Below are 25,909 nucleotides of genomic sequence, written 5' to 3'. Positions count from 1 at the left end.
GACAACTGTTAGCTATGCCCCATCTTATGACCTTTCTCACCACCATTAAGTGAATATTAGTCACATGGTTATTAAGTCAATCTGGCTTCCCAATTGTCTTGTCATAAGGTCACAAAAGGTCCCCAGGACACTGCAACCATCATAAATATGAGTCAGTTGCCAAGTGTCTGAATTTTGATCACATTACCATAGGGATGCTTGCAATGGTTGTATGAACAATGGTCATAAGTCATTTTTTTCAGGACCATTGTAACTTTGGTCACTAAACAAACTGTTTCAAGTGAGGACTACCTGTATCAAACTCCAGCAAAAGAACATGGTCTTAAATTTTCAGTATAAATCAAAACTCTATTGCTCAAATAGATCAAGGAGTGTATCACAGGGTCCGTATATCTCACTGGGCCAAAATGCAGAATATTTGAGTTTTCTTTATGAGATATTCAACATACCGAGTTTCTCATATAATAAGGCCAGGTCTTTTTTTTTTTTTTGAGCCCCGAAAAAATGGCTAGGCCTTTTTGGCAGGTGACTTAATTCCCCCCCCCCTGCATCTTCGGGCGGACGGGTGGCAATGGCTTGGATGACCTCGGAGTTGGTGGGACACTTCGTATCGGGGTCAACACAGGCAGCACCATATCCGGGTGTGCAACAAAAGTACTTCCTAACGGCAAGCCCCCCCACCATTCCCCCCCATTTCGCATGTTTTAATATAGGCCTTAAATTGGGGGGAGGGGCTTAATTTCATTTCATGCCTATAAAACATGCTGGGACTTCCTATTGGGGGAGGCCATATTGTTGGAGAAACAGGGTATTAATTAAGAAATGGCTTAACATCCAGAATGAACCTATCTGTGGTGAACTATTTTTTAATGTAACAAGTGTATACATGAAATAAATTATGCACAATAATATTCAACAACTGGCAGAATTTATTCCCATGCATTCCAAGTATTTGTACTTTTTGATGCTTGTGATACATTGGAAGGATGTTAATGCAACGCACAAGTAAAAGTTTCACTTATTATTTTAACTCCACGGTTAAGTTCTTTCCCTACCTCAACATATAGGCAAATGTTCTCTGTTAGAAGTGGTTTTAGACTGGACTAAAGTTTTAGACTAAAACTAGAAGTGGTTTTAGACTGGAATATAATTACATTCACTCTAGCCCAGTTTAGAGTAAATAGAATGGCAAATTTTGATTTGCTGACAATCTAAAACCAAGAAGAGACATCTGAATGTAAATTGCCATATTTTTATTAAATCAAACAACTTCCAACTTTTCAAGAGAAAAAGTGTAAAGAAACAGTTCAAATATTTAATAAACTGTATGTCAGATAGTATATTATTGTCCTTAAGAGTTATTCATACATTTTTGCTGTGCTTTTCTGAGAGACAAGGGTTATATAAATTATAACGGCTAAAGCGATTTGTTCAGGCCTATTACATATCATTTTTGTAAAAACTGAATGTTATATTGTAATACATATGAAATAGAACCATAAATAGTCATGCATTTCAACAAATGTATTAGTGCAATTGTACTATAGTTTTGTATCAAGTACTCAGACTGCAAAAAAAATCCCACAGAGAAATGCACTGATCCTTTAGAATGCAGGTAGTGCTACAAATATATATAAAATGCACATTGCTGATAAATGTAACTTGAGTTTTGAATTTGTTGCAGATCAAATAAATTATTATAGTTATTTGAAATCATTTTTTCTGAGTCAGAAATTCAATCATACCTGGAATAACCTGATCCAAGTAAACTGCTAATAGTAGATAAAGCACACTGTCAAGAGCTAGGAGCAATATAGCAATAATTAATGGATAAGGTCCATAAGTTAAATTTGAAAAATTAACTCCTTCTTCATAATCTTCTAAGTGCATAACCTGCAAACAAACAAAGAATTTGAATATTATTTGGAATACCATCATAGCATTAAAATATTAAGGAACTAATTAACACTTATGGCACTCCATTGCAGATTGGCACATATGAATTATTCTATTTTAGCAATGAATTTGAAACCACTTTATTCTTAAGGATTCATCATTGATCTGGTTTAGCTTGGATATTTTGGATACAGCTTGTTTATTGTTTATTTTTATAATTAGCTTTATTCATACTAAGTTTCATATTTCTGAAGTTAATTCTTATCTTCAAACTCAGGCAATTAATACTTATATTAAAAATAAGCATACATTTTACTGCACATGTAAGCATTAACATGTTTTCAAATGGTCATAGTCTTTTGTCCTGTTGTTCCATATTTGCTTGTGCAAATTCAAATCCTGGCTATATTGCAACCTTGCTTTTTGATCTCAAATATAATATAAACGAATGACTGTCATGAAAAAAATATTAAGCAATATTAAGCAATACAATAACCAGAATATAGCATGCAAACATTTACTATAGAAATTGCTTCCAGAGAAGAACAGCAGCTGTTGTTCCTGCTGTAACATAATGAACTTTTTATGACCTAAATTTACATCAAAAAATAAACTGTTTTACAAAAGTGTTGTTGATAAAGCTTCTAAACAAAATTGCAACTAATAATCATTTCCTACATATCATTAGCCTCAGCTTATGTCCACTGCTTCAGCCACCACTCAGAGTTACAAAACTAGTGCTGAAAAATGGACTTATAATCAGTCCTTGATGTTCTGAATGCAGTGATGTGGTTGTGATCTGGGTGCTTGGGTCATGATTACAACGCAGCAAGCTGCATTACATGATCATCAGTTGTGACCTTCCTTGCTGTCTTCTCATAAGCAAAGTAAATGGGGAAGGCGACAGGGAAGATCACAAGACACCCCAGTAAATCGCTTTCACCACTTTTTCTCACAAGGAGCCCACTATGGACTATGAAATCCCAGAAGTTTCCTATTCTGTAGCACCCAACACCAACCAAACTCTGTAGCACATGCCTGCCTGCAACACCCACTTCCTGTGGCCCCATGTGCAATTTGCCCTACGTCTCCACCAGCCCTCCTGTGCCCCCACTGACCTGCTTGTGCTTCTGCAGCATCACCCACACTTTTTACCTCAGAGTCTTGCCTCTTCCTATTTAATGACCCAGACCCACACATTTGGGAGGTATAGCAATAATAATAGCACTTAAGATTTATGTACTGTTCCATTATACTGTACTATACTAGTATCAGCATATTGCCCCCAACAATCTGGGCCCTCATTTAATCGATGGAAGGATGGAAGGATGAGTCAACCCTGAGCCCCATCGGGATCAAACTCCAGACTGTAGGCAGAGTTAGCTGCAATACTGCATTTAAACCACTGTACCACCAGAGTTCCTGGGTTTTGATAGCAACTTAGACTCACATCACTAAGAAGTGTCGTTATGTGATCTGTGCTTTATCACTGCATTGTTTAACAACTGAAACCCTGTTCCCAATTGCTGTCATAACCTGAGAAATAGCTGTACAATGCTCACTAAAGAATCTGATATCCATCAGTTCCTATTCTAAGATTATTAGTTTGTTACAGAAATCGATCCTTAATATTTTAAAAATATTTTTAACTGATGAAGGAAATAGCAACAAGCAAGTAACATGTTTACTGCAAGTATAGAATAAGGCAAATACTGTCTCTATATTTGTTTTCTCTCACTAGTGCCTATAGCTGGGATTCGAAGCGTAGAAAGTTGTACAGCAATACGCAAATAATGTATTTTACTAACCTGTGCAACACCAATTAAAAATGTGCATTGACACAGAGGGCTTACCAGCCACACAAAGGATTTTGGAATATCCTCTACCAGGAAAATTGTTAGACCCACAATACCAAAAACCAGGGTTGACAAAAACTCAACTGTACCAACATGTTTTGATTTTTTGAAAAGAGGAGTCAACATGAATGCAAAGAAAACCTAAACAGAAATGAAACAATTATTTCAATGCATTAGAAACTTTACAGTAAAATGCTGAAATGATGGTCTCTATGTTGATATTGCAGCAATTAGAATCATCTAAATTAACGTACCGATGGTTCTTGCTAAGATGGCTTTCATCAGATTGGTTTTATTTTATTTTTAAATTTTCAAATTATGTGTTTTGGGGTGGCCAGAGGATTTAAAAATCAGAGGCATTTCTAAATTTCGAGAATAATCTGGCCTTCATAGACTGCAATATTCAATTTTACTTTCAGCATAAGTAAAAATATAATATGTAATATGTAAAAGTAAAGGCAAGATATGTTTTCATTGTGAGTTGAAAAAATAATATTGTATCCAAGGTCAAATTATCTTTTCAAACAGAACCCTTTCCAGCTCAGGAATGTCATGACATTCTGTATGATTTGTTTAGTTTTGTTAATTGATGTGTAAATAATGAAAAATGAGGATAGCAATGTGCTGATTATTTAATTTGCACAACTGCTCCATTATAAAAATGGACAACGAATTCAATATACAGAACCAGACCAGAAACCAATAAAAAGCTAGAGCACGTACTTATTTTCATATAATAATGTCAGGTTATTAACGTAACTTCAATATTAGAGCCTTTTGGGCTACATAAATATTTGTTATTGTGATATCTATAATCATCATAAAACATTACATGTTTGAAGACAGAAAACACTTAGGTAAATCAGAAAGTATACTCAAAACAGAATAAGAAGCAACATCTGTTAAACTATCTAAGCAAATAAAATTGCATCAGACCTCTCCCAGCTATCATTCAGTGTAAACAAAACCACAGCAGTAGCAAATTGCTTATGTAGGTCAAATAAGACTCTAAAACATTACTGATAACCATAATATAATAACAATGAACACACATAAACATACACACACACAAAAACACTTACGGAGGATATTCCATACAGGAAAAAAAGAAGAAATATCACAAAGCTGCTACTTTTGGGGAAAAGCGAAGAAAATGTTGCAATGACCGACATAAGAAGAGACATGACAAATATCAGACTGGTGTACAGTAGGACCCAAGAAAGCCTAAAAAAGAAAATACACAATGAAGATTCATGAATTTAAAGCTATAAATATTACTATACAAGGATAACTTCTGTTTCAAAGATCTTTTCAGGCAGCAGGCACCATCATGCTATTTTGCACAATGTTGCAGATATCAAAAAAATAAATTTAAAAAATGTAAAAGGCAGAAATCTTGTGCTGTTTAATGTAGCAACAGATATTTTACAATATTTATCTGGGAAGACAGTCACCTATTTTTTTAAAAATTGAGGATTCAAGAAACATAATTCAGTGGTATCATAGATACCCATAGATACCCAACTGCCCATTATTGCCAATCCATGTTCTAGCTCTATCAAAAAGCAACCATGCAATTAAAAACTGAATCTTTTTGTGATATCCCTCTCTCTTTCTCTCTCCCTCTCTCTCTTCTTCTCCCACTCTCTCCCTCCCTCTACCTCCACCAGAGGTGGTATTCAGCAGATTCTGACCAATTCTGGAGAATCTGTAGCGGAAATTTTGAGTAATTTGGAGAACCGGCAAATCCCACCTCTGACTGGCCCTGCCCCCATCTATTCCCTGCCTCCCGAGTCCCAGCTGATTGGCTGGGTCTTCTTTTGTTGCCCTGCACAGGAGAACGGAGCTGGAAAGCAGGTTAGTGGGGTGAGGAGGGAATGGGATTTTGCAGTATCCTTCCCCTGCCACACCCACCAAGCACCCACCACCCACCAAGCTACACCCAAAGAACCAGTAGTAAAAAAAATTGAATCCCATCTATCTAATTTATATAGCTGCCCACTTCACCATAAAATAAAATGGGGTTAGTTCCCTTTAAACGAAACGTTTTTAATCAAAGACCTCTTGCTCTTGGCTTGGCACATCCACAGACAGTATTACATGTAAACCAAACCATTACAATTTATTCAATTGTGTTCATAAGAAATTGGTTTAGTGCAAGATATGAATGTTCTCAATGTGTCTAGATAGCCCACTAATAGGAACACCTAATATATGAAGAATTACAGAATTCTGCAATACTATCAATACAAAAGACAAAAGCTTTACAAATATCTAGGCAACTAACAGGTAAGCGTCTAGTAGGACTCTAAAGTCTTTTTGATGCGATTCCCAAAAGGTGCTCTAGAGCAGGGGTCGCCAACCTTTTGGACCTCAGGGATCACCAAACTCATAATTTTAGATCCCAGGGACCACTAACTGTTTCTGTGGGCGTGGCCTAATTTGTGGGTGTGGCTTGTTGGTCATGTGCCTGGCTGGGCATGGCTTGTATGTAAATATTATAAATATTTATATAAATATTGATTTTTTTATAAAAAAGAGCAACTTTTACCCAAAATCAGGCAAAGCAGGCAGGCAGATTGAGTTGCTCACAGAATCACAGATTCATTCAGAAATCTATCTATCTGCCGTTGGCTAGCTCAGTCTGTCACATAAAATTTGCTTGCAAGCAAACTCACAAAATTAACTCACAACACACCATGCATGTAAATATTGAATTTTTTATTTTAAAAAAAGAACAACTTTTACCCAAAATCAGGCAAAGCAGGTAGACTGAGTTGCTCACAGAATCATTGAGTGATCTATCTATCTGCCATTGGCTAGCTCAGTCTCTCAAATTTGCTTGCCGTGAGTCTGCACTGAATTTGTTTGCAAGCAAACCTTCAGTCCTAAGGGAGGTTCGGCTGTGCTGAGCCGAAGATTTAAGAACTAGAAAGCAAGAAAGCCAACCATTTCCTGTTTCCTAGCTAATCTAAATCTCCCAGGACAGCAGAACAGATGATGGTCGGAAAAAGGAAAAATAGCAATTTAGCAGGCAAGTTTACCGGGTAAGGAGTGAGTGGGTGGGGAGGGTTCCCGCGGGCCATGTGGGTGGCGCAGCCTTGTATTTCTGCACAGCCTGGATTAATTGCTTTGTGAGGGTGCTCTGGGGGTGAGATTTCTCTGCGGCCCACCAACATTTTCTCACGACCCACTGGTTGGCGACCGCTGCTCTAAAGCACAGGAACAAGAATAAATCACTTGTTTGCAAACTATCTTCTGTTGTTTTAAAGAGTTATAGGCAGTCACTATATTCATACCTGTGCACATTCCAAAACAGCCTTTGGAAAGCTAATCCAAAACACTGCACAGCTCTAATATCTAAAGTCATCACTGACTCCAACAAAGGAATCAGCAATAATATTAGAATTAACTTTAAATCATATGGCAGTTGTTTCATGACTATCAGGATTTTTCAAGAAAATAGAGGAATATCTTAAAGCCTGTCCTTTACACAAAAGTGTCACTGCTCTGCAAAAATCCTTCTATAGCAGTGGTGTCAAACTTGCGGCCTGCGGGCCAGATGCATCACGTGCTGGCCATGCCAATCCCAGGTTCAGCGAAGTGGAAAAAAGTCACGATACATCACATGACAATGTGACATCACGAGTTTGACACCCATGTTCTATAGTACCTTAAAATAAAGTTCACTGAATTTTCCAAAATTAAGAAACTTTTTATCTTGCTTCATCAATTCAAGATGCTTCCAAACTCACAAGTATACAAGTTTATTTTCCTGTGTACCTCTAATATATATGTATATTCGCACATAATTTTGCCTTAAAATATGCAGAAATCATATTTCAAACATTTTTTCCAGTTTTAATTTTGAAATAAAAAGAACTAATTTTACCATAAATGCTAAAATTAATTCCTTAAGACCATGAGAAATTAAGGAATTAATTCCTTTGTTTACGGAATTTGTTTATGGAATTCCTTTAAGAAATTTAAACAAAAGACTGTTTAAAACTAGTTTTTGTGACAGCTAGTCCAACTCCTTCAAGAATGGCTACCTCAATTATTCTCTGAACATACTATGTGATGAGAGAAAGAGAGGGAGGGAGGGAGGGAGAGGGAAGGAACAAAAGTGTGGAATTAAGACTTCTAGGAATGATATTTAGAGGAAAAGATGGCTGTCAATGGACATATTTTATTTTTTAAATTAGACTGCCCCCAAATTTTCCAGAAGAAGAAAACCAGACAACTCCATCATATTAGTTACATTTTTTAAAAAAAGGAAGGGCAGGGAAAGCCTCAGCAGTTCCACCAACCAAGTGCTTCATGCATCCCCTTTACATCTGTTCTCAATTTAAAGCTTTATCATGCATAGGCACCCAAAATTTAAACTGAGAATCTGCACACAAGCATTAATCAGTTTTTCAACATCCAGCATGACAGCATCAGTCCAGAAAAGCAAATCAACTTACCTTTAAAGAGCAACCTCTAAATAAACTTTGTACATGTTTACAAAGTAACTTCATTAACATTAATATGTGTGTGTGTGTGTGTGTGTGTGTGTATGTGTATATGTATGTATGTGTATATATATATGTGTGTGTGCGCGCGCGCGTGTATATACACACACACACATATACATACACAGAGTGATGAAAGACCAGTGATGATATAATTGTGAGCAAAGACAGCAAACATTTCAAGTGTCATTTTTATTTTCAAAATTGCATCTGATTCTTCAGTGTTCAAAATATCACAATGTAGTCATATCTATCCATTCTAAGAAATAGTCTAGGAAAACTTGAGAACAGCCTGAAATCTTTTCTACAAAGAGACTTTTTTATCTTGGGTTACAATCAAGATGTTGTATCTTTTCTCTCAAACTTTATAACTGAACAAGAGCTGCTGCAGTTGTTTTAACAACGAAGAGCTAAGGAACTTACTCACCAAAAGGCAGTGTCATGAAGGCCCATTATCATTAAAAATTCTTTTAATTTCTTCTCTTTTTCTGCCACAATATGGATTGCCAAGTAATAACCGAAAGGCGAAAAGGCAACCACTAAGTAAATCAGAATGATTGCACGAGGAAAATTATCTATTTCCAAAATAGCAGATTCTCCCATCATGACAGCTTTTGTTTGTTCTAGTTCTTCCAAAATTGAGTGATTAGTCTTCAGCTGAAAAAAGAAAACGCCTGTTAAAATCAGGTTTTGGAATAGCTTCTGCTAATAAAGAAACATTATATCTAAAGCTGTAAAACAATCTACGATAGATCTAATTTATCTATTTTATATCTCCATGCAAAGTATTTTGACAAAAGAGGTCTGGTTTATTTTATATAGTTATTTCTGCTTTTTTTTCTATTGGCTGCTCAAATTTTAGAATGAAGAAAAACTGGAATAAATAAAATAGGAAGGCATTAAGATAAATATGTTCTGTATCAATGGATAGAAAACTTGATTAAAGCTTACTAGATTAGCCAAAGGAAAATCCTATAAATCAGATTTCTAATACATTTATATTAGCCCAGTTGCAGCGGAGTGATTTTTAGGCTGATCAGGTTGAATTCTCTTTGAGGAGACCTAATTTCAATTACTAGTAATCAGGTAAAAAAGCTATTAAGCTATTGGCACAGTTTGAAGCAAAATAATACAGTTTAACTTCAGAAATTGTTGTAGTTGATAGGTAGTTCTTGTAAGATTCAGAAGCTTTTAATAATCAGTTTTTCTCCTTTTTCAAGAAGTCATTTTTTAAATTGGATAAGTGGTAATTAATATATTCATCACTGATGTTTTGAAAGCTCCTTTGCCACTTTATTTAAGAATTGGAAAATTTAAGTATTGGAACTGATCCAATCATTGCAAAATGGTTCAGTTCCTGGTCTAGATGGTTTCCAAGTGGAATAAACTGTTGTACTGACAAGACTTTGGAAATATTATGAATAGCAAAAACTAAACAAAAGTATTATAAATCAAGACAACCCAAAGTTTATTGGAGGCACACATAATTGGGCATAAATTATTAACAGCCATGGTGGTGCAGTGGTTAGAATGCAGTATTGCAAGCTAGTTCTGCCATGTGTCAGCAGTTCAATTCTCTTCAGCTCAAGGTCAACTCAGCCTTCCATCCTTCTGAAACGGGTAAAATGAGGACCCAGATTGTTGGGGGCAAAATGCAGACTCTGTAAACAGCTTAGAGAGGGCTGTAAAGCAGCTATAAGTCTAAGTGCTTTTGCTCTTGCTATTTTATTTTGAACATATGCAAATGTAATTTTGGGAAATGCAGAAGTAAAGAGAATCAGAAGATAAACAGCAACAAGGCAGATGGATTCAATTAAAACTCCTGGTCAGTGCACAGTTGGAGGATATCTGAAGAGACAGATAATCCTATTATCCCCAACAATCAATGAGGACTTAAGCAGTCAATACAAGTCAATATATATATGTATGGTATTCAGCTTTGTTCGGGTATTTTCCCACGTCATTATAGTTGTGCTTTTAAGTTGTAGCAACGTTTCGGCAGAATCTCATCTGCCATCATCAGGCTTCTGTATTGTGTTCGTCTGTGAGTCAGACTTTTACAGTTGTTTCAGTTTTAAATTTGGGGCTAGCCTACTGCTGTGCCAGAATGGTTTTTTCTTAATCCTGATTGGTTGGGAGTCTTGGTCTGTGTTTATTGGTCTTGGAGTTTGCAGTGTTCTGCTTGATTGGTGTTTCTAATATCTTCTGTCTGTTTTGTGGCTTTTTTTGTGTCTTGATTGGCTGGCAACATTGTGTTCTTGTATTGGAGGCTTTTAGTGTAGCTTGGCTGTGAGTAAATGGATGGCTATCATTTGTTAGGAAGCTAGGTTTCATCTGGGTGCCTGGTTGGGGTGTGTTTGAACTGGAGGTATTAGGGGGGATCTGTTTATGCCCAGGTGTTTGCCTGGCTAGAGATGTGGAGATTTTTTTTGTTTGTGAGTGCAGGCTTACAAATAATTGACAGTCTGGTGGAATCATCTCTTCTATTCATGCTTTCAGGTCTTTTTTCAATCTCTATGGCTTCTCTGATAATTCTGTGGCTAGGGTTTTCTATAGTGGCTAGGGTTTTGGTGCCATTGAAGTTGATGCTATGACCTGTGGCTTTCATGTGTTGGACTAGTGAGGAAGTGTATTCCAGCTTTTTTTACTGCATTTTTGTGTTCATCCAGGCAGGTACTTATTCTTCTATTGGTCTGTCCAATGTATGTGGCCAGGCATGATGCAGAGGGGACTTCATATATGCCTTGGTTTTCCAGGTCAATTTTATCTTTGGGGTTTCTAAGGATGGCTGCTATTTTTCTGTCTGTTTTGAAGGCAGTCTTGATGTGATGCCTGTGTATGGAAGAATTCGAATCCAGAGCCCTGGCTAATGCCACCCACAAATCCAAACAAAGCCGAAGACACAAGCTTGAAGATGATGAATGAGTCTTCATCGAAATGTCGCCTAGATATTTCCAATTTTACGCGGGAGAAAACCCGAATAACCAAAGATCCATATATACATACATGCATACATACACACACATACATATACGTGTGTGTGTGTGTGTGTGTGTGTGTGTGTGTTTTCTTAAGTTTTCGCGGGTACTTACATGTATGGTATTCAGCTTTGTTCGGGTATTTTCCCACGTCATTATAGTTGTGCTTTTAAAGTTGTAGTTAAAGACGTGGGAAAATACCTGAACAAAGCTGAATACCATACATATAAATACCCGCGAAAACTTAAGAAAACACACACACACACACATATATTCTGGTGAAAATATAAATCCAAAAGATACTTTGTTTACATACATGTGGCATCTCAAGCAAAAGAATTTCATATTCAGCTATTAATTATGAACATTAAATCAAAATTCAGTCAAACATTTTGGTGACTATTACAGGGACTCATTAGTTTATGCACTGTCTAGACCTGACAAGAAAACCATAATATGGAGACTTGGTAGACAAATTTGACTAGGAAATATTTCTTCAAACATAGTATTATGGACCAGTCAAGAAATGTTCTGTGTTCCAAATTATCTATTGTATTTTTTTCAAATTCAGATCACTGCATAGCTTAACTGCTCACTTGGATAAAGCCTTTTTGTATATAAGAAAAAATAAATATTATACTGTATTTTAACTAATACAAAGGAATATTGAGTTGTATGCTAATCATTTGTATTTACCTGAATAATGGCTGCATCAATACAGATCTGGAGAGCTGTAAATCCATACCGCCAGTAGGTTTCAGCTTCACATATCTTGGAAGGATTTGGACAACTGGCTGTAAAAAATTTAAAAAAATTTTTTTTGCTATCTAACTATTCCACTGACTTCAAATTAAATATCCAGCAGGTATAATCTCCATTTACAGTATATTGGAATGATTGCATGACTTTAAGGAAACAAAATAGCTGGAATGTTTTTAAAATATATATGGAATCTATGCATCTTTGAATGTATCTAGAAGTAATTTTGTCAATTGAGTAATAAATTATAAAACAGAATTTTACAAAAGATCGCTCCTATGTCTGAGGAAAATCAAATATTTATATATACATTTAAATACCTCTTGATTCCACATGAATTGCAGAAACAGGAACCTTTGCAGGAGGAAATCTGAGTTGATAGGACATAGAATCCTTAAAAATTACACCCACAAAGTTTCGGGGACTACGAAATGTAGCCTCTTGCATTTCTTGCTCAGTCAGAAATTCTTCAGTAGTGATTCCTATAAAAGACAAGTATTTTTTTTTCTAATTATTTTATCTCCGAAAATTTGTACTACCTTGTTTCTCTGACAATACGCCCCCCCATAGGAAGGCCCAGCATGTTTTCTAGGCATAAGGTGAAATTAAGCCCCTCCCCCAAAATTTAGGCCAATTTAAACCGTGTGTTCCCTACCATTTCTCACATCACTTGAACTATATGAGGTGAAGAGAAATGGGGGGGAAGGGCAGGAGGGGAAACTTGCCTTTAGGAGCCTCCCGCAGGTAGCCTTGGCTAGAGTACCCCATGGGCAGACTCGCCTCTATCGGCCCATAGAAGCACCCCGCAGACAGAATCACCTCGCCACGAGGCCACTTCTATTGGCCAATAGAAGCTCCTCGAGGGCAGAGTCACCAGCCGCTTCTATCGGCAATAGAAGCGGCCTCCTGGAGCGCCCTGCGGGCAGCCATGTCTCACCATGAGGCCACTTCTATTGGCTGATAGAAGCGCCCCGAGGGCAAAGTCACCAGCCACTTCTATCGGCCGAAAGAAACGGCCTCATGGCGAGGTGAGTGCGCGTGGGGCGCTCTAGGTGGGGATGCGCGTGGGGGGAGGAAATTAAGTCACCCCCAAAAAGATGGCCTAGCCATTTTTGGGGCTCAAAAAAAAATAATAAAGCCTGGCCTTATTTTGTGAGAAACACAGTAATACAAGTGTCATCTTATCTGTAACTGTCTCATTTGTTAACCGTATAATTTGTTTTTGTTTACATATAACATTGAGCCTAAAATATATCTGAAACTATTGATGTCAACTTACATTTTTAAGTCTCTATTAAAAGTGTAGGATCTTTTAGATGAAGAGAGTAATGTGTATTTGCAAAATACAGAAGTTATTTCAAGTGGATCAGTTTAAGTCTATAAAATAGAATTTGGTGTAGGTAGTCCTTGACTTACAACAGTTTAGTGACTGTTTGAAGTTACAACAGCACTGAAAAAAATGACTTACAACAGTTTTTCACACTTATGACTTTTGCAGCACCCCCATGGTCACGTGATCAAAATTCAAACACTTGGCAACTGACTCATATTTATAACAGTTGCTGTATCCTGAGGTCATGTGATCACCTTTTGCAACTTGACAAGCAAAGTCAATGGAGAAGCCAGTTTTACTTTAACAACCATGTTACTAAACTTAACAATTGCAGTCATTCACTGAACAACTGCGGCAAGAAAAGTTGTAAAATGGGGCAAAATTCACTTAACAATTGTCTTGCTTAGCAACAGAAATACGTCAAGGACTACTTATATTAAAAAGCATGGGTTTTCAACACAGACTGCATTATGGCAAGATTCTTTCATTCATGAGGAACAAAGGCATAAGAACATTCTCCTTGCCAGTGCCAAGTAGAATGAGGTTTAGCTCCATTGGATACATATCCAGTGGTTCTGATCCTCGCTGTTAGGGGGCATTAATCTATTTGTTTTGTTCACATGGAACCTGCTGAACTTTAAGAGAAATTTGGATCTGCAGCCTTTCCTTTCTATTATCAGATACGTTAGAATATGGCTTTTATTATTTGTTTTATGTATTTATCACATTTGTATCCCACTCCAATCACAAGAACTTCAATGGCTCACAAAGAGTACGGGATGGTTGATTCATTTGGGATACCAGTAAGAGGCATATGGCTAGAATAAGCTTTAGAAGGAAAATCAAAATAAACAAATGGGTGTTAATATAAAAGAATAGTTATAAATATTTAATATGAAATAACAACATGCATGCTATTATATGGAAATAACATGTTTAATCTATTTTCCTAACTGAATTTTCCTAGTAAATACCAGAGAAAAATATAAATATTTGGGAGAACAGAAGAGTTTGTTTATAATACCTTCTGTAAAATATTCTGCAGACATTTTGTGCATGATTTTTCTCGTCATATTGTTCACAGGTGTGTAGCCAACAACAAACTCAGAGATAATAGAGTGATCCACAGAATAAAGATCAGAATCAGGTACCTCATCATATTTTTTGTTTGGATACATCATGCTCAATAATATTAACCAGAATAAAAAGAAAAGTGGAAGCAGTATTTCCTGCACAAATAAAATCAACATGTTAAATGGGTAACACTCAGAAACAGCCACTTACAGCTGTGTATCATACTCACTGAAACAGAGACTCTTCTTAAAAACCTATTTAACATTATTTCAGTATTTAAACATTACATATATGGATATTTGTATACTATTCACTAATCCTTCCTACTATTCTCCATGTGATTAGAGAGCTTTCTCTTAACTATAAATCTAGACTTTTTCAAAATCTAGAGCTGAAGAAGGGACAGGGTTAATTTCCATTCTCTTGCAGGATGGGATTTGATATAACTGGCACTTACTGGACACTAGTATATGGGCTCAAAGATAAAATCTACACTCTGGCAACAACAAATTTTGATTGGCCAGTACAGCAGGCAAAGTTTGCTAGATTAATATACTTATAAAATTAAAATAGAACATGAGGTCATCTGCAGTTTGATGCCCTTTTATAGTCTTAGCAATCATGTTTTCCCTGGCAAATATGAACTACATTTGATAGAACAGATCATTAACAAATATACAAGAAGAATCACATGTGAAAATTTCACACAGATAGGTATTTCAGTGTGTGCAAAAGACTAAGACTAATATGAACATAATGTTTCAGCATGCATTATTCAATCACAACTACATACTTGATACCAGGAAATGAATAATTGTCCCACTGTCTAAGTGCAATATTGCTGAAAGAGGAGCTTAATTTTCATTTTTAAATCATCCTAACTCAAGACTGGAGTTAGTCTATATCTTGTGCCCAACAAAAATGGATATGCTTAATCTAATAAAGCAAAATGATGTTCTTTACACTCTAGTTTGTCTACAGTATGTCTCAGCATCTTAATCTGTTTTTATTTTTTATTCTAACAGAAATAAAAAGACAGAAAGAAAGGCCTTAGTTCACATGATTAATCCAGTATTAATCCGATAACATACAATATATATTGAGATTTTTATTGTCATATAGTGGTATATAAAAATATTTTTGAATATTTGAATTCTACCCTCTTCTTTTTGTGAGGTTCATGTAAGTATAATATTGAAGCCTGGAAAAGATCCTGTAGAAAGGCATAAGCTAATCCATGCTTTCTTTAAATATTGTTTACAGTTCTGGAATTCAGAAACATATTACCTACAATTCATCCTGTACAATTTGGCTTTATAAAAGGCTATGCCTTTTAAGAGTAAGCTCCAGATAATACTAGACTGCTAATATTTTAAAAGTAAAATCAGAAAAACTAGATTGTCAAGTAATTGCTTCACTGGATGTAGAAAAAGCCTTTGATGTGGTATAAACTTTTAATATGTTTTTCTGAGATATAGATTCCCCCCATTATAATTTCTTGAGTTAAAATATACTATCTTAATCCATCTATTTGTGATTGCAAATGGAATTATTTTTTCTCTTAAATTAAAATATCTCAGGAAAGGTTTTATTTCCTCTCATTATTTATTTATTAAATTTATATGCTACCCATCTCGCCTAGAGGCAACTCTGTGAAACTTAAAAGACATAGTTTAATTGATATATGAACCGCTGGCTTATTTTATTACACAGTTAAAGTATATAAAATGTTTGGAGTTGAATATTCTTACATGTTTAGGATATTTTGAGTCTTACTGATAGTTCAATGTTCTTTATTTAAATTTCTCAAAATTACTCAAAGGTTTGGTAAATTATCAGGTTAATCCATTCAGTGGAATAAGACATACAGTATCTAGTTTCAATTGTATCCGAGTATCTTGGGAAATTTGTAAAAAACAGAGACCTGTTCATATTAATTCTCTTAAATACTGTACTTTTGAATCATTGTTCCTACAGAATATCATTTTTAATTTAAAGGTGTTCAGAATGGCCAGAATGCTAGCAAAGGTGATGGTTCTGAAATCTACAAAGGCTTTTTCAGCAGCTGCAGAAAAAGGCAAAAGTAAATTGACCTGTGTGTGGTGATGCAGGAAGAGTGGGGGAAGCTCCTAGCCATGGAGGGGTAGGGAAAAAGCCCTACGTTCCTTCAGCTTTTCATGTACCAGTGAGCCTGTAGCCACCTGAGATCTCTTGGTCCATGGGACATTTCCACAAGCCAATGGCACAGGGCTTCCCAGCGCTTCTCCCACCCCAAGGCATCCCCCCATGATCACTTAATGAGCTGCACAATCACTTAATGTCCACAACTGGGAGAGTTGGGATTAAAGTACTTGAGCAAAGCGTTCACGTGGGCATCTCACTTAACAAGTGCTTCACTCAATGCCCAAGATTCCTGTCCCAACTATTGTTGTCAAGTTGAAGATTACAAAGTCAAGTTGAAGAAGACTGTACAAATATTAAAAAAATTGCAGATCAACTGACCTGAACGCTACTCTTCTTGGTTCTCCATTTAACTAAGCAATTCTTATAAAAAAGAGCTCTTGTTTGTCGCCACACTCCTTTTTGTCTTGAAGCATCTGTAGACATTTTTGCATCTGAAAAGCAAAACAATTACATGTCTCTTTTAAATGTATGCCCCCCCTTTAAGTCAATTAATTTGTTTTAACCATAGTATCATTCAATATACTTAATGATATTACTAATCACTATATTAAATGGATACATTTCTGTGAAATAAGATCTTTATGTGTTTCACTATCCAAAAACAAATCCTATATAAACTTCTATTAATTCTCTTTAAGTGATATCAAGTAGGTACAGGATGATAATCCAAATGCTTCTCAGATAAATTTTAGGAAGTCTTACCTGCAAATATATTGCTGCTCTAAATACAAAACAAGCAATCCTCGATTTATGATCATTCATTTCAAAGTTACAACAGTGCTGAAAAAAGTGACTTATGACTGATCATTTGCACCTATTGCAGTGACCTCAGTCACATGATCAAAATTCAGGTGCTTGGCAACTGGCATTTATTTGCAACAGTTGCAACATCGAGGAGTCACATGATCAACATCTGCAACCTAGTCAGGAGCTTCTGAATAGCAAAGCTATATTTGCTTAATGACTATGGTTATTCACCTTACAGCTGTGGCAAAAAGGAATGTTGAATCAGGCATGACTTACTTAACAACTGGATCACTTAGTGGTGGAATTTCCAGTACCACTTGTGATTGTAAGTAGAAGACTACTTATTTTTTTCTTAATTGCAAATGAAGTATTAGCTTAACATATTCGGATAAAGTCTAGGATGTATACAATTACTATTTGCTGTCAGTTTCTATTATTAAATTTGAATTTGTCCAAATCTTAAACTATGGTTAATATGCCCAATTAACTCTTTTAAAAAACCAAAATTACATGACTCACTGTTGTACAAAATAATTTCCCAAAGTTAATCATGGCAACATTTTTGCTTTTAAACTATTATTTGTATGTATCTGCATTTTACTGACAATTTCATATTTGTTATTTGCAATAGCAATAGCAACAATGCTAGATCAAATAAAATCTGGTACTTCCCCCTCCCCCTTTTTTTGTCATTGAGCATGGGTGTGTGAACCAGCCCAAAGATAGCATTGCAACATTAAGCATAAAAGGGAATATTCAAATGCAAAATGTTGAAATCAGAATACTCGCATATAATTTATATATTTTATAACTATCATAATACTCTCAATAAAAATAGGGTTTATAAATTAAATACATTTTATTGCATTGTTTTTCTGCAACTGATGCTACTCAAATTATGTTCATATTTCAAAGTCTTTGATATGAGTGCCCTTTTTGAAATAGAGTGGAAAAGTTAGAATTTACAGCAGCGTTCTTCAAACTTGACAGCTTTAAGACTTGTGGACTTCAATTCCCAGAATTCTTCCTTTAATCATGTTAGCTCAGGAATTCTAGGAATTGAAGTCCACAAGTCTTAAACTTGCCAAGGTTGAAGACCCTTGATTTACAGCCTAAATGAACATTCAGTGTCAAAAACTTATCATTGATCACCTTGTGGAATAACCTACAGGAAAACGGGGTGTGGGGGTGGAATGTGTCCCCACTGATATTCCTGGATCTGTGTGTCTTCTAATATGACTTACCATGGTGTCATTTTGGAATACAGAAATCAACTGATTTGTAATAGTTCTTATCTCTTTCATTACTATCAGGAGATGATACTGGCCATCATCAAATTCTGATCACCCATATTATGTAACATCTATATGAACATGCTGGCAACTATCCTTTGCAGTGCTGCACAGGAGCTATTTGTCAGCTTTATACTGATGATATTCAGCTTCATTATGTACAACCCTAATTAGTATGTGAATCTAAGTTCAAATACTTGCAGCCTATATGTAGATTCAGATATTCATGTAAATCTACATCTATTCTCAAATGTTAAAATTACTGAAGAGCACATAATCTTGCAAAAGCATATAATCTAATCTAGTGGGCCTTCTTTCTCTGTTAAAATCTACTACCATGTAATTCATTTTGACAAGGTTAAAGGGTTTTCTACTGAAAATACTGAGTGATAATGGCTCATTTCTTAGTAGTGTGGAAAATAATAAATTTAATGTTTTGGAAGGGTATCTCTTTTTGAGATAGAAATGCTTACGGCTTCTTAAAACTGTACTATACTGAAATATAGTAGTGTACTGTACGGAAATAAAAGCACTCAATCATTTATCTTTATTAAATAAAGAAACACAGTAATGGCACTAAGCATGAGATAACATGGTATGAAGCCTGTTAGAAATAAACTGAATGTTATGAAACATGTAAATTAACACTACAACTTGACCTGATAGTGTTGTACTATTGTGCTTGACTAAAATATCTATTAAACACAATGTATTCAAAAACAGTAATTTTTTACTTTACTGTATGTTTTAAAAATTAAAAAACAAAGTAAAAATATCTATTTCAGGACATTTCAAACACCAGTTAATCACAAAATCTGAAATTGCAAAAGGGAAATAGATACAGAATTTAATGTGAAGGTAAAGGAGAAAGAATTTTTAAAAATCGTGGAAATATATAATTATTTTTTAAAACTCAGGGAAATTTGACCAAATTACTTGAAAATCCCTCTCCCACAGTGAATTCCCATCTACTCCTTTGCAAAACTATTGATACCACTGAAGTTTTCCTGCCCTCAGCATTTAGATCCAGTGCTAAGAAAGTAGCAACTGAAGTTTATCTATTCTAAGAAGCTAGGAATGATGACTCATAGAAGGCCCCCTGCACTAAGCTTCTGCAGAATGACATTGTTTTTGCTCTTCCAGTATCATGCCAAAGCAATGCTTGTTGAAAAGAGTGCCAAAGAGAAAATATGTAATTATTGGGGGGGGGGGGATCTCACCCATATAAAATAGCTGCCCTCCCGAAAAGAAAAACAATTACCCAAACTAATTGTTCCAAGTTTAGCATGCTTGTATTTTTCCACAGGTCAAAATCAAGCTCCAAGTTCTTCCACAGACTTCAAGCAAATAAAACAGAGTCATTCTGAAGTCTGGAAAAAGAAGGCCAGTAAGACCAATCTTATGAAAAACTGTGCAATAAACTAGATCTAAAATTAGTCTACCAACAGGATAGAATTAGTGAATTAAGAAATGCATATATAGTATAGCATTGTATCTATGTGCATCTCTTATATCCTAATCCAAAGAATAAACTTTCAATTGGATTAAATTCTTTTTAAGTATGCATAAAAATGCAGCCAGCCTTCATATCAGGTTCAAGCTGACAAGCAGGCTATACTTCTATAGTAATCTAGTCAAAGTAAAATATCTAAGAAATGGTACATGTAAATAGGCATAGATTAAAACAAAACAGTTCCAATGTTCAAGTATTTAGTATTTGTTTAGTATTTGTTTTTACGAAAGCTGAATTTAGTACTTTTTAGAAATGCATTTTGGTAATTACACTGAGAGATCTCCTTAGATGATAGAATATATTTACTTCAATAAATAACCCTCTCTACTGGCAAGTCCTCTTGTTCCTCCTGCTGAGTAGTCTATAGAGAGCTGAATTTACACAAGTAGTACCCTAATGGTACTACTGAGGTGCTATACAAGATGACCCATTATAAGCACTTTTTTCCTCATAGCACCTCCCAATTAAAGAGAAAAAGCTTATACAGAAAGCATTTGGCACTTAAATATCAAATCCTGAAACATTTATTGGCACAATATGGTAGTATACTACGATTAAAAAAAAACCTACATTTCAGAATCTCAGCTGCCTAGGGATTATCTCTCCCTGTTTTCACAATCAGAGAGAAAGGTAAACAGACAATGATAGCAGAGCACAGAATTAGATCTGGATACCAGTTCTGCTTAAAAGTGAGACAACTTATAGGAATAATTTAGTAGTTTTCAATTCAAACTCTGGGTAGTAGTGCTTATCAGAACAACTGATCCACATCAGCACATCTGTTTTTACTGTGTTGGACAGATCTTAGTCCTGGTAATTACATAATAGTTAGATTTGTTATGATTACCCACTCCAAAAGTTTCTGGGTGACTTTACAACATCAGGGTTTACAATTAAAGAGTTTACAATTAGATGACAAGGAATCATAACAATCAAGAAGCATCACAGGATTTTAAACATAAACATATTAACCCAGAATTGGTAACAGAGCCAGGTCTTAAGGGTCCTGCAAGAACAGTAGGAAAATGGGCACAGTATGTATCTCGGGAGAGGGTGAAGTTGAGGATGTATATGGGACTGCAGTCATCACACTTAAAACGAGTATGTTACAGGTTTCTAAATTTCTCAAGATTATAGGCCCCGGTTATTAAAATCTAGCTTGTAGTATCTTGAAATCTAATGAGAGACAATTTAAGTTTAACATCCTTCTTTATAGCATATCTAATCAGATACTAACCAGCTACCAACTGCTACCATAATCTACATGAAAAGGGGAATAAGTGTCAATCCAGTCATACAACATATTTATAAGAAATTTTCTCTTTCTACTTCATTTCTGTTTCTGTTTGGCATCACACAACCTAACACTAGCTTTTTAAAAAATCTGTAGAGCATTCAAAAAAATTTAGAAACTAGAAGTGCCAAATAATGATAATCTTACTGCCTTTTACAATATATTCTTAAAGGCTTATGGCATAAACCTTCAAGGACTAGAATACATTAGATAAATGAATTGTAATTGCACATAACTGTAGTGATCTGGTGGGATGCATTACAAGTAGTCCTCAATTTACAACCACAATGGAGTCCATAATTTCTGTTGCTTAACTCACTAAGTTAAGTGAGCTATGCCCCATTTTACAACCTGTTAACCACTGTTAGGTGAATCATGTGATTAAGTGAATCCCCTATTGATTTTGCTTGTCAGAAGCCAGCTGTGAAGGTTACAAATGGTGATCACATGACCCTGGGACAGTGCAACTGTCAAAAATATATGCCAGTTGTCAAGTGCCCGAATTCTGATTACGTGACCACCAGGATGCTGCAACAGTTTTAAGTGTGAAAACTGGTCATGTCACTTTTTCAATGCCATTGTAACTTTGGTCACTAAATGAATGGTTGTAAATTGAGGACTACTTGTATTATACACAATACAGCTGCCAGTTGTTTGTTGGCGTTTTATGCTTTTCATCTCTTTTCTTCATATAGACAATTAAGTTAAAAATAAATCTGTATTTTAATTTCCTTTTAAAAACTTTAAATGTCTTACATTGAACGTTCACAAACATTTTACTATATTAATTTATGTTTTCTGTTCTTCTAGAAAATACTATGCTGTGTTTTCAAGAAAGTGCAGCATAATTCAAAATCTGATGTTCTACTGGGGAAAAGGGATGGAGATAGCTAATTTTTCCCTGTCTCATTCTCCCAGTTTCTGAATTACATAATTCTTCAAGAACTCCCATAGTTTCCAAATACTTGCATTAGTTAACAGTTAACTATTCTGAAAATTAATAGTAATTCATCCTCAAATTAACATCCTCAAATTAGGTCTTTCCCTGTTTACAAATACAGACCCCTTTTCTTGTCCATAATCTGTGCAATTATATATTTGATAATTGCTGCAATTGTATTTTAATTGCTGGTAATTTGTTCAGAATAGCCTTAGGATCTATCTGAAGCAAATCATAAACTCATTCTGTACATACTGAGAAGTCCCATTTGTCATCTCATAATGAACAATGCTACCCCTAACACATATTTGTTGTTCAGATTTCTTATTGTTTGGATCTAAATACTCACTTTTCTCTTTGACTTCCCTACCTGTACGGTATACATTACACAGCTGCTAGCAATGCAATACATGTAACAACACAGGCTTAATGATGCTCTGAGATGAGTAAACAGAGAGTCAAGAAAAAGAGAATGGAATGGGGAAAGCACCCCATGTCTCACCCATGAAGCCCCTCACTTAGACAGGCACCGTCTCAGGCAACCGGAGATCTACACCTCGACCAAAAGACAGCTTGTCACACGATCACCACAGCACGCGCTGCGTCGTGGGTCAACAGGCAAGGGACATCTGACACCCGCAGCTCTTGCTGATTAGCTCCTCAATAATTGACCACGCCGAGCGAGAAACACCTGCGGCCAAGCGAAGCAAAAGCCGGCTGTCTTCCTGCATTCAACCGAGCCCAAAGAGGCTTCGGGAAAGCCTCTCGTTCCTCCTCCTTCTCCCCCCCCTTTGTCGTGCCGCACCTCTCCCGCCTTTATAGCGTGCCGTTGACTCCCGCCTCTGCTCCCCACTCCCTTCCCTCCCGGGCAGCCTCCTTTGCTTTCTCTTCACGCCCGTCTCGCCTTCTCCGACCTCTTCCAGCCCGCCTCCCACCGCACTCCTGCTCTCCGGGGCCGCAGGCAGAAAGCAGCCACAGCCCACAGCCTTTTCCTCCCCGCTTCCACCCAGACAGCCAACTTCACCTCAAGCCCGCCTGGCCGCGACTGAACTGCATGCAGTGGGGGGATGTATACGAGGGCTCGTCGCCGCGGCTGGTTCTCGTCAACCCGGGCCTTTCGGCGCCCGCGAGACCAAAAAAAAAACAAAAAACCGAGCCGCCTTAAGCTTCCCGCCGGGAAAGGTGCTTTCGTTACTCTCCACGGAGCTGTCGGCGGCAGGGATTGCAGCAGCCGAGGACTCCCCTTCCCTCCGAGGAGCCGTCGCTCCCGTCCCTCTCGCTTTGTTTGGTCTTCGGAGGAGAGGAGGGAGCGTCGCCAATGGCGGGAGCAAGTTTCCGCCAGCAGAGCCAGTCTCTGTCTGTCTGCCTGTCTCCTCCGCCTCCCAACCCTGGAATAGCTAAAGGCCGGCCAAAAAAAAGGCGGGGGGAGGAGGGGACGTTAAAAGGCAATAAACATATTTGGGGAATGACGCGTGCACCTAGCGCGAACGATGTCATTATTCCAGCTTGTGTCATAAGGCAGAGCTTTCTTCGTAAGACGGTTTTCTTCACATCCACCGTCACGTCCGCAACAGCTCCTTCTTCCTAACTCTTGCCCAATGTTGTTCTGCGCCGCGAAAAAAATTCAAAATTAATAAAGAGGTTATCCCAGTAAACGTTCCTCTTTCGCGAGCGACAAGGCATCGGAAGTTAAACGTGTGTACGCCGAAGAGGATTCAGCAGAAGGGATTTAATACTCAATGCGGATGCCCTAGATATGTCTAGCGAAAATAAAGTTCCTCCCGTCGACTTCACTGGAACCCACTCTCCCGAGCGGACGAGAAGATAAATTTCAGCCTAAAAAGGGTGTGGATCACGATCCCTTCTGATTGTGTGCACATGGAGGAAAACGAATCGGTTATTCCTAAATAAGGACGCAGGCTTGGTAAACAGATTACAGTCAGTGTATGGACTACTGCATGTTGATGAACTCCTAGCAGCCCTGGATTCACTGGGGAGTATGTTGAGTTCTGCCACATCTGAGAAGTCACACGTTTTCCACCTGTGCTTCATAACTATCCAATAAAGTATAATATAAGTGACAAAAATACCTTGAAGCAAAAGTTCCTACAGTGATGGCTTCCTTGTCTCTTTCTCAGGAAAGGGTACTACAGATAGTCCTTGACTTAACAACAATTCAATGATTGACAGTTTAAAGTTACAGCGGCACTGAAAAAAGTGACCTGACCATTTTTTTCATAGTTACTTTTGTACCATCCCCAGGATCATGTGATCAAAATTCAGATGCTTGGCAACTGGTTCAGACTTAACTACCCTTGCAGTGTCCCAGGCTCATGTGATCACTTTTTGCAACCTTCTGACAAGCAAAGTCAATCGGGAAACCAGATTCACTTAACAACCAGATTAGTAATTTATCAACTGCAGTGATTCACTTAACAACTGTGCAAGAAATATCATAAAATGGGGCAGAACTCAATAAATTTTCACTTAACAAATTTTGGGCTCAATTGTGGTTGTAAGTCAATGACTACCTATTGTAAATTACAGGGAGTCCTCAGTTTATCACCACAATTTAGCCCAGGGGTCTCCAACCTTTCACCTTCCCTGGGCCATATTAGAAGATGAAAATTTGGTTTGGGCCACACATAAAATAAAATAACAGTAACGATAACTGATCATCCAAAAAAACCATAGAAAACATAGTTAACATATTAAATTTATTTGGAAATGAAGTTAGTGAGATGTTTTTATTATTTATTATTAATTATTAATTAAAAAATATTTATTTTTTATCACGGTTTTTTTTTCGGCCAAATTTTGCGGGGGGGGGAGGGGGGAAGAAAGCTCGCCCGCCTCGCGCCTACCTCTCCTCCTGCAAATGGTCCGGCTGGATGAGGCAGGACTGGAAGGCAGAAGCAGCAGCGATGGTGGGGGAAGAAACGGCGGCGGCAGGGGCAGAAGCGGCAGCGGCGGTGGCGGCAATAGCAGGAGGTGGCGCTCTGACGGCACCCACCTTTTCTGTTGCTGCTTGGCGTGGCACTCGCCTCGCCCCACCTCGCGCCTGCCTCTCCTCCTCCTCCTCGCTGGCTCTGGCACGAAGATTGGGGTGGGCACTGGGCCGCATTACGAGGCGACCTGGGCCGCATGTGGGCCATGGGTTGGACAAGCCTGCTTTAAACAGTTACTAAAGGAAAGATGTAAGATGTGAACTATCTATTACAGTATATGTAATGTTTTACCTGTAATATTTTATCTTCTGTGAGGGAAATTAATTGTTTTAACATTTGATAAATAAAAGGATATATTTATTTAAGGTAAATTAATATTTACCTTAATTTCTTTTTTTTAAAATATGCTTTTGGTTTGGTTTTGTTTTTTTGTTTTTTGTAATGTATTTTTTATTTATTTTATTTTGTCAGGCAATTATAAGATAACAGATATACATATAAACATAGCTATTAATACTTGAAATGGATACATATAAGAAAAATAAAAGACACAATAGGACAGGGACGGGAGGCACGTTGGT

The 25,909-nt window shown here is 36.9% G+C and overlaps 1 protein-coding gene across 3 annotated transcripts in view; it reads right to left on the bottom strand.

Moving 5' to 3' along the window:
* The window catches only part of LOC113436985 (cholesterol transporter ABCA5), a 68,137-nt gene extending 44,351 nt beyond the window's left edge, over positions 1 to 23,786 (bottom strand). For 2 of the 3 annotated variants that reach the window (XM_026701711.2, XM_087925024.1), the window contains exons 1-10: positions 23,405 to 23,786; positions 22,883 to 23,071; positions 16,913 to 17,025; positions 14,361 to 14,565; positions 12,324 to 12,485; positions 11,941 to 12,038; positions 8,694 to 8,923; positions 4,835 to 4,976; positions 3,705 to 3,893; positions 1,746 to 1,893 (exon numbers count right to left, since the gene is read on the bottom strand). In XM_026701711.2, the coding sequence (XP_026557496.2) occupies positions 1,746 to 1,893; positions 3,705 to 3,893; positions 4,835 to 4,976; positions 8,694 to 8,923; positions 11,941 to 12,038; positions 12,324 to 12,485; positions 14,361 to 14,565; positions 16,913 to 17,025; positions 22,883 to 22,886 (1,291 nt within the window). In that variant the 5' untranslated portion in view covers positions 22,887 to 23,071; positions 23,405 to 23,786. The remainder of the gene's footprint in view (positions 1 to 1,745; positions 1,894 to 3,704; positions 3,894 to 4,834; positions 4,977 to 8,693; positions 8,924 to 11,940; positions 12,039 to 12,323; positions 12,486 to 14,360; positions 14,566 to 16,912; positions 17,026 to 22,882; positions 23,072 to 23,404) is intronic. The other variant, XM_087925025.1, reaches the window with a different exon arrangement.
* Between the last annotated feature and the right edge of the window lie 2,123 nt (positions 23,787 to 25,909).

The sequence above is a fragment of the Pseudonaja textilis genome, chromosome 2, assembly GCF_049901715.1.
Source record: "Pseudonaja textilis isolate UNSWEBS1 chromosome 2, rPseTex1.2, whole genome shotgun sequence".
In the NCBI taxonomy this organism is placed as follows: Eukaryota; Metazoa; Chordata; class Lepidosauria; order Squamata; family Elapidae; genus Pseudonaja; species Pseudonaja textilis.
This window is presented reverse-complemented; position numbering and strand designations above follow the sequence as displayed.